The sequence below is a fragment of the Capsicum annuum genome, chromosome 6 (genome assembly GCF_002878395.1).
Source record: "Capsicum annuum cultivar UCD-10X-F1 chromosome 6, UCD10Xv1.1, whole genome shotgun sequence".
In the NCBI taxonomy this organism is placed as follows: Eukaryota; Viridiplantae; Streptophyta; class Magnoliopsida; order Solanales; family Solanaceae; genus Capsicum; species Capsicum annuum.
In genome coordinates, this window is record NC_061116.1 from 156961549 (window position 1) to 156971694 (window position 10146).

The 10146-nt window shown below is 34.7% G+C and overlaps 1 protein-coding gene across 1 annotated transcript; it reads right to left on the reverse strand.

Annotated features, from left to right (window-relative positions):
- Nucleotides 1–257: 257 nt before the first annotated feature.
- Nucleotides 258–1332, reverse strand: LOC107874964 (classical arabinogalactan protein 1). Its single transcript, XM_016721649.2, has 2 exons — nucleotides 1171–1332; nucleotides 258–1015 (listed from the first exon to the last, which is right to left on the reverse strand). Exon 2 carries the CDS (start codon nucleotides 984–986, stop codon nucleotides 501–503), a length of 486 nt encoding a protein of 161 aa, XP_016577135.1. The 5' UTR covers nucleotides 987–1015; nucleotides 1171–1332; the 3' UTR covers nucleotides 258–500.
- Nucleotides 1333–10146: the final 8814 nt, after the last annotated feature.

Genomic DNA, 10146 nt, shown 5'->3' on the forward strand with positions numbered 1-10146 from the left:
CTAAATTATATTGCTCATTTAACGTGGCAATGAATAAATAAGTTAAAAAACAATAGTATTGTTTTATGAAAGCTGAAACTCAGTATTAAAGTTCAAACAGAATTAATTTACAAAAACAAATCAAACAAATAAGTTTTGCAAAAACTCTAAGCAGTCCTGCAAATTCTGAAATCATTTTGTTGATTCTTCATCACACTCACAGGAACAGTAACTTAAAACTAACTAATAATATCTCAAAGTAAAAAATCTAACCCGAATTCTAAAATCATCAGCAAAGCATTTATTAAATGGTCAATCAAAAAGTTAAATTTCCAATAGTACACAAAACCAACAAATCCAGTGAGTAAAAGAATCAAATAAATCCAAAGATATTTTTCGTACAAATCCCAAATACCACATATCGTATCATCACGATCTACCAATGCAGTAGAATTATATATATCTGTATAGCATATAATACTATATAAACTCTGATTGCATACGATGATATATAGAATCACTCAGAGAATTTCTCTCCTAGCATCATACCCGAACTGCGATCGTTGAATATTCTGTTGTCGCTTCTTGTACACCAATGCACCCAAACCTACAAAACAAACGGCGGCAATTACTCCCACTGCTATTCCAGCCTTCTTCCCACTGGTCATTCCACCACCAGCTGATTCCTTCGATTCCTCCGTACTCGCGTGGCTTATATCACTCGCAACGTCCGAATTCGGAGCCGGTGTTGGTGCGGGAGACGGTGACTCTTTTGAAGTAGCATTCACCGGTGATGGCGCAGGAGGGAAATCTGACAGCGGAGGCGCTGGAGGAGAAGTTAGATTTGATGAAGGTGATGGAGCCGGAGTCACTGATGGAGAAGGCACATCGGCGCCAGATTCCGGTGCTGGAGTTGGTGAACTTGCTGGTGCATCTGTACAGATACATTGTTGAACAAGCAACACACCAAAGAGAAACGTGAAGGATAACACTCGAACTGTCGCCATTGCTAACAAGTTAAACCTTCCTTTTCCGCCTGTCAACACACAAAAAAAGCTAAATCAAACGGACTACAACGCAAACCAAATGCAGATCTAAAGATCTACAGAGTGTTTTTCGTGGTGAAATTGAAGGCTTAAACACTGAAGTTATAAGAAAGGAGAGCAAAAGGTGTAGAGAGAGAGTGAATACCTGGGGGGAGTTTAGAGAGAGACAGCGGATATGGTGGTCCTGTTTTTGGATCTGAATTTGAAAGTTGCTTGCAGTAGGATAGAAGAAGAAAAGTTGCGTATTTTGGGTTAAATACTCTGCGACCATCAAAATTCAAATCTCATGACTTATCGCGTTTGGATTTTAGTTTTTCCTTAAAATGAAGCTCCTTTTGTTTTAAAAAGAATGTTTTTTTTTTTTAATTTATTTTATAAGAATGATCATTTTTTTTTTTTAACAATACTTTAATTTTAACTTTCCACATAACATGTTTAGGATCATAAGATTAAAGGATATTTTAGTACATTTGACATAACTTTAATTTAAGGCCACAAGATTCAAAAGTCTTCTTTATTTTCTTAAATTTTGTGTTAAGTCAAAGTAGGTCATTCTTTTTGAAACGGAGAGAGTAATTTTGGTCTGTATACTGATCACTATTTTGTTGGTTAAAAAATTGATAATTTTTTTTTGAATATATTTTTTAAAAAAATAAATTAAATAATTAATAAAATTTGAAACAAAAAATTTAGAAGGAAAAAGTGTAAAAAATCTGATGTTGGGGTGACATGTCATATGACATCCACCTCACTCAAATGTCACACAAAATGACTCTTACATTGCCGCAATGACAAGTGTTAAGAAAAAAAGGGTATATTAAATAACTTCGCTTAGTATAACGAGAAGCAAAGTTAGCCAATATATCAGGTGATGTTGGGTGTATTTATGCACTCTAGTGTTACTATTCTAGCTTGTTTAGTCTTGTTTTGAGTATAACTTGTGTGCTTAATATGTTAATTATGATAAAAAGAAGCATATAAGTGTTCAAGGACATGATTACAATGCTTAAAAGTGTTTTCTAACAAGTTTGTACTTAATTGAGTCATTTATAACTAGTTTTACTAGCTTGAGTTAGGTGTGTGTCTAGTTGGTTTCATTGAATTCTAGTAAGTTTAATGAGTTCCAAATGGTTTAAATAGGTGACTATATGTGGAACAACTTGTTGGTGATGTGCAAAGTTCAATTTGATTAAGCGTAGAGGTGGAACAGTAAGTTGAAGATCAACATGAACTAGCCTAGTCTTAGCTCTTATTTTGATTCATCGTAAGGAATATTTTGTTGTTATGATCTCTAATCAGTAGTGTATGATTATGTAGGAAGCTTTGTGATCTGAATATGGTGATATATTGATGATATAAAGGCTGAAAATCCATTAAAATACACTACAAAACAAGGGATGAAAGATTGGACGATAAAGACTTAACCAAAATTTAGATGGCAAGTTCCAGTGACTGCCCGCAATAAGCATGCGTTGCCCCATCCATTACGGTGCAATATAGCAGGCGCAACCCCCTCTATAGCGGTGCTCTATGTCAGGCTAAGCCTCTTGTGGAGCGGTGCAATATAGAAGGTGGCACCTCCTTTACTCTCATGCTCTAGAACGGGCGACGCCCTCTAATCCCAAATGGCAATTGCCTTCAACTATAAATACTTGACCTTAAACACTTTTGTTGGGTATCTTGGATGTCTTGGATAATTACGGAGGTTGCTGCAACTTTATTTTTAGTTTTTCATTCTTTACTAGCTCTTTTATTTTTGATCATTCATACAATTAATTGGATGATAATTATGACTAAGTGTTTCTAAGAACTCTTTTTCCGAGGTTGAAGCCAAGAACATGGGTACTATTATTTTGAATTGATTTCGTTTGATTTGCTTATCATTATTAGTTGTTTGTTCATTCTTGTTTTAACTATTTTAAGGATTGATCACCCTTAGAATATATCAATTGTTGACCTTGTGATCTCGAGAGAGGAAATAGGGAGATAGAACATGGGATGAACAAAGTATGGTTTGTATTCTTTTATGAAATAAGAAATTTAAATTAGCGTCTATGATAGGGATGTACCTAGAAGCCTTACTTGATTTACATGTAAGATGATAGCTTAAAGAACTTAATTGGATTATTATATTCTCGCTCAACAATGTATTTGTAATGTTCAAGTTAGGTAAACGATTAGAGGTCAAGAGATCATGATCATATGATTAACCCTACGAATCAACAAGCAAGATAAAAAAAATTAATGAAGGACGTTCAGTAACATAATATGATTGTTTGAAGTGCTTTAATCCTGGGCTTTTCTCCTATTGATTGTCTCAAGACTTTTATTTTATGCATTGTTTACTTTACCCTAGTTTACAAATATTCAAAACTCTCTTTTGGTTACTATCGCATCAGTTGAATCTAAATTGTGAACTGAATTCGAATAGTTGTTAGAACAAGTCCATATAGGATCGATATTCGGCTTTCTTGAAGGCCACTACATTACTGGATAGACCACGTACACTTACATGTGCTCTTGGGCGCTATCAAGTTTTTGGCGCCATTGCCGGGGACTTATAATTTTGCAACTATTTTATTTTTAGTTTTACATTTAGATTTCTTTGATATTTTTATGCTTGGCCTTGGTTTTGTATTTGTAGAAAACAGGTTTACAAAGTAGTAAGTTGGCAAAAGATCAGGACTTGGTTGAACCAAACTCAGAACTTGAGAAATTTTTCTATCAACGCAGGAGAGAAGCAATCCATATCCCTTAGATTTCACAAATCGAAGAGGATAAAAAAAATCCTGCTCCAATGGCTGAAGAACAAGCATCCCACAGGATACTTAGAGAAGTGTCAATCCCACTTCTAATAAATTTGACCTCCCCGTTTCAGAAGCCGGTAGTTAGAGGCAATTTTGAGCTCAAACTGAACATGGTACAACTTCTGATTAGCAGTGGATAGTTCACAGGGCTTTCACATAAAGATCCACAGGTCCATTTGCAAAATTTTCTGAAAATTAGTGACTCATTCATCCCAACGGTTGTGAATGAAGACTATGTGAGGATAATGTTGTTCCCTTTTTCACTGTTGTGGGAAGCAAAAAAGGGGTTAAATGCTGAGCCGACAAATTCAATCACATCATGGGACGACATGGCATAAAAATTCCTCATCCATTTCTTTTCACCTGTCAAGACTTCAAGACTTTGCAGTGAGATTGTGTGCTTCAAGCAGAAGCCAGATGAGAATCTATACCATGCTTGAGAGCATTTCAAGGCACTTTTTCGAGACTGTCCACACCATCAATAGTCCAATAAAGTATTGACTCATACTTTTCTAGAGTCTCTTGATCATAATACAAAAATATTGCTAGATTCAGCTGTAGGTGGTCAAGATCTTGAGATGACATATGATGAGCTGTATATTTTATTGAACCTCATAGCTCAAGGGAATCCCGAGTAGTATTCAGATTCTAGAAGTTCCACAAAAAGAATTGCAGGGGTATTGGAGGTTGACCAATTTAATGTCATATCTGCTCAGATCTCTGCATTGCAAAATCAAATAAGCAGTCTAAGGTTTGGAGTAGCACAACCTGCAACCACAGTCAATATAATCTATCAAACTACAGGTAGGTGTGAAGTTTGTGGTAATAGTGGCCATTCTGCAGATATGTGTGCTGAAAATTTATGATCGGTAATGTATATGGGTAATGTTCAAAAGCCTATTATGGTAAAACCTACAACATGAAGTGGCAAACTCAACCATCAATTCAGACATGGAATACCTTACAGCAACAGGCTCCACCAAATCAGTCAACTAATAATGCGGAGGAGATGATGAAATAACTTTTAGCTGGTCAAGGGCAAATGGTTGCGGACATGAAAAGATAATAGGTAGAATTATAGAATCAACAAGCGGCCACAAGAAGCTTAGATTTCAATTGGGGCAGTTACAACAGACACTGAATACCAAGACTCAAGGTGGTTTGCCAGAAGATACAAAAAATCCAAAACAAGTAATGGAAATCGCTTTGAGGAGTGATAAAGAGCTCAATGAAGAACCTCCAAAGGCAACTAAGGAGGAAAATGCAGATTTGACTCCCCCACATGTATCCAAAAAAGTTGCTAAAAATTTGAGGTAGTTTGAGTACTCGAAAGAAAAAATTATTACAGAAGTTGAGAAACAGATGCTGCAACTTTCTTTTCCTCGCAAGAAAAGAAACGAAAAGGGGGATGCATGTTTTAAGAAATTCTTTGACACGTTCAGAGAGCTTCATATTAACTTTTCTTTGTTAGATGTTTTGCAGGGTATGCCAAAGTACGCTAAGTACTTAAGGATATGGTTGGAAATAAGATAAAACTGCAGGATGTGGAGGCGGTAGCACTCACTGAGGAGTGTAGCTCTGTGGTAACACAGAATATTCCCAAGAAGTTAAGGACCCAGGGAAGCTCACTCTACCCATTCAGATTAGGAATAGTGAGGTGGTCTACGCCTTTCATGATTTATGGGCAAGTGTCAAATTGATGCCCCTATCTTTGTTTAATACGTTAGGCTTGGGTAAGCCTAGACCGAGCTCGGTGCTACTGCAGTTGGTAAACAAAAGCATAGCCAGTCCCAAAGGAGTGAAGAAGATGTCCTCATAAAGGTTGGTAAATTCATTATTCCTGCTGACTTTATTGTTCTAAATTTTCAGGCAGACAAACAAGTATCAATCATCTTGGGGCATTCATTCTAAGCAACAGGAGGAGCGTTAATTGATTCAAGCGAGGGTACGCTCACTATGAGGTTGGAGGATGACGAGCCAGTCTAAAGTATACAAACCGCTAAACACACTATCCTATTATAAAGATCTGTGCATGATTACTATTATTGAAGGGGATAAGTGTGGGGTGGTTATTCCGTCAAAAACATCTTCAGACATCCTCATTGAACACCCTAAGTCACAACCACCTAACCCCGACTGATGCAAGTGGATGAGCCTCAAAAGGTTAAAGTTCAAAATGTTGTTGACCTTGAGATTTCACACTCTAGAGGTCAGAAAAGAATAAAAAAATGCCTCCCAAAGGAAAGTAAAAGGATGAAGGAATTTGGTTAAGTTGAGTTGGGTTGTGCCGCGATACTAAATCAGGTGTTGCTTGGGAGGCAATCCAAGTTAAGTAGATGTGTTTTATTTTATATATATGTGTGTGTATGTGTGTGTGTGTGTGTATTTTTCTTCTTTAAAGTCAAACGATACAAACTTTTACCATCATTTTAAGATTTATTTTTTAATCAAATTAAAAAAGGAAAATTATAACTTATAGTACCTTCTATATAGTTATAGAATATCAAAATTTTAATTTTAAAAAATTAAATTGACCTAATCTAATTTAACTTTGAAACTTAGTTAAATTGACTCATGAAAAATAAAGAAGCATATAAGAAAGAATGGAAATAGTATTCAACTACATGTTGATAGGAATAAATTGGCATTTTTGACTTTACACGAAATTTAAGAAAGAAACAAAAGATTTTAAAAATTATGGCCTAAAATAAATCTTAAATATTTGTGTGACAATACTTTCTCCATTTCAAAATAAATGGTGTTTGTATCTTTTCATTTTGTTTCAAAATAATAGTGTTTCTTATGATAAAAAAAATAGATTGATGATGATCTTATAGTTTTACTTTTATTTAAGTTGAGACAATCTACAAAACAAATAAATAATTAAAGAGCTATCTTAACAAAAAGTATTTATCAAGGGTAAGTTTGTAAAAACATCTCTTATTTTGAATGGAGACATCATTAATGATAAACGAAAATGCTAAAAAGGAAAGAATGTCTGCAATAAGTCTGAATAGAGGTAATAAGATATAAATACCAACTAAATTAAGTGAGATAAACATAAGTGTATCCAATAACATAGTTATAAATTAGAAAAAAAGGAACTATATATTGAAAGATGTATAAATATTCTTGTGTCTCCGATTGGTTTTATCAAATTAAACATCGATGGAGTATGTTTTCCCACTACTAAACATGATAGCGTGACAAATGTGTTTTGACATGATATGGCTAACTGGATACTGCCATCCTTTTTTTTCTACTAAGGTTCTTCGTGCTGAATTGCTTGGTCTTTATTATGTTTTTTTCAGGCACAAAATCAAAATATAACAAGGTTTATTATTGAGACTGATTCATATGTATTAATTTCACTTTTAGTTAAACATTATTCAAAATATTTAATATGTTGGATTCAAATTAAAAGTGTGAATGAAAAATGGAGGGAATTAAGTGGAGGCAAAAATGAGATAACACTTAAAAATGAAAGTGTACTAAAAATTAAGAAAAGTCTACTAATTCTCCTACATTGGTGGGAGAATGAAACTTTCATGTGTTTATATTAAGAAACACAAACTCCACATGGTAAGTGAGGCAAGAACAAAGAGGTACCTCACTTCGTCGTCGTCGTTGCTTGGCTTTAGCTTTGGTTTTTGGATAAAATTTATTTGAAACTTGGGAAGTAATCCAGTCCGAAAATCCAAAGGAAAAAAATGCAACAGTTTTTCCACTCAATTAAAACGTGCATGCTTCTGCATGCAGAAACGATGAAAGTTGCTTCAAAGTGACACAACTGTTCGAGAAAATGACACACTATTTTGGGAAAAGAGATGACTGTTCAGATGGTTGTGACTGTTTAGAAAAAGACAACATGATTCTTTCTGAATGTTTCGAATAAACAATTGCCTCTTTTCTAAAGGAGCACTTCATGGCTATATAAACCTGCATTTTCCACAGGTTTAGTATGAAAATTTCTGCATAAGAAAAATATTCTCTTGCTTCTAAAAAATCCATATGATCATCTCCCGTTGAGTGAGTTTGAATAAAACCAAAACGTTTGAGGTACCACTACTTTTTGGTTGTTAAGCCATTTTATCCTGGGAGTAAAATTCCTCAACCTCGGGTACTTGAGGGATTTATTTCCTTAAGGACACTTCGTGAATTTGAATGACTTAACTTATTCTACTTTATCCCTTTTCTTTAAAATACTGATTAATAACTTCTATTGAAAGGTCATTTTTGATCTTGTGTTGAAGGTGTTAAAAACTTCATAAGTGTTCTTGAATTAATCTTGAACTAGTGTTGAAGTGTTTGAACTAACATACATATTTGTGTCCCCGAAACAACAATCTTAAGGAAATATACCGTAATTGTATTATTTTTGGTTTCTGGAGATTAAAGTTGTAGGCTTTCTACTCTGTTTGAACTTAACTAGTGATTTGAAGAAATAAAATCTTCATCACAAGTTAAAGGTTATTCTGTTAACGACTGGAAGACATAAAAAATTCATCGTTAAACTAGAAACAAGTATTGTTTATAAGTTACTACAAATTTGTAATCAGTATAATTTTATTCTAAAATTTGACTGTTTTTTTGTGACAGGAAAATGACTACAGAAGGTCATGTTGATGGTGTAATAAGTGTGCCAACAACTAATATTGCGATAACCAGTCACACAAATGCGCTACCCATTATGGCACTAGTAGAAAAGCCCCAAAAATTTTTTTGGAGTTGATTTTAAGAGGTGGTGGTAGAAGATATTCTTCTATCTGACGACCTTATATCTTCAAAGGTTTATTTCAGAAGATGCTCCAGAAGTGCCCGATGGAACTTTGGACCAGGAGCGATTCATTACAATAAAGGAATGGAAATATTCTGATTTCCTATGTAGGAATTACATACTAAGTGGCCTCCAAGATGACCTATAAAACGTCTACAACGTTATGAAGACATCTAAAGAATTGTGGAATATGCTGGAAAAAAATATAAGACTGAGGATGCGGGAACCAAGTTCTATATTGCATGATTTCTATAGTACAAAATGATCAACAATAAGACTGTCATTTCTAAAGTACAGGAGTTGCAAGTCATCATCCATTCGCTCTTTGCGGAAGATTTGGTTGTGAATGAGGCATTTCAAGTTGTTGCGATTATTGAGAAGTTGCCACCTTTGTGGAAATACTTTAAGAATTACTTGAAACATAAACGGAATGAGATGACAGTGGAAGACCTCATTGTGAGGTTGCGCACTGAGGATGAAAATAAAGCCACATAAAGGAGGTCTGAAGGAAATTTTGCAATGAATGGAGCTAACATTGTAGAAGAAGACCCTAACAACTTAAAGAAAAGGCAAAAAGCTGGACAATAAAGCAATCAACCTAAGAAGAAACTCAAAGTCAAATGCTTTAATTATGAAAATATTGGTTACAAAAATATAGATTGTCGTGCCTCAAAGAAAGGCAAAAAGAAGGACCAAGAAAATATGGCTGAATCCAAGGACGAAATGAACTATCTATGTGCTATGCTTTCAAAATTTAACTTGGTGGGAAATCCCTGGGAATGGTGGATGGATTCTAATGCCACTTGCCATGTTTGTGAAAATAAAGAGTTGTTTGCTGCGTTCGCTCCTACTCAAGGCAAAGAGAATATTTATATGGGAAACTCCGCAACTGCAAAAGTTGAAAGGACAAGAAAAGTATGCTTGATAATGACTTCAGGAAAAGTGTTGACTCTCAACAATATCCTGTATGTACTGGATTTAAGAAAGAACTTTATTTATGTATCACTTCTTGACAAAACGGATTCAAATATGTATGTGTTTTTGGAAAAAATGTAATTAGCAAAGAGGAAGTGTACATAGGAAAAGGCTATCTCATTGAGGGCCTCTATAAGATAAATGTAATAACTGTTGAAATCAATAAAAGTTCTGTTTCTTCTTTCTTGCTTGAGTCTAATTATTTGTGGTATTGTAACGCCCCGCAATCGGGTCCGGGAATGTCACACAATGCTTAAGGCTAAAAGTAGCCCCAAGCTAACCTTTTGAGCCTTCTACTTTATATATTAGCTTACTTAAAGATAAAAAGCATGAACTCAACACTATGACATCATAAAATGAGAAATATGAATAAAATACTTGGTCAGAACAAACTACAACCCAAAAAAAATCTCGAAGTGCTGATAATCTGATGACTAGTCTGACAAACCTCTACTACTCCAAACTAGACAACCATTGGGACAGGTCCCTAACTGACTCATACTCAACTGACAAGAATTAAACAACTACTTAATAAAACTGGAAGTTTGAGAATAACTGGTCC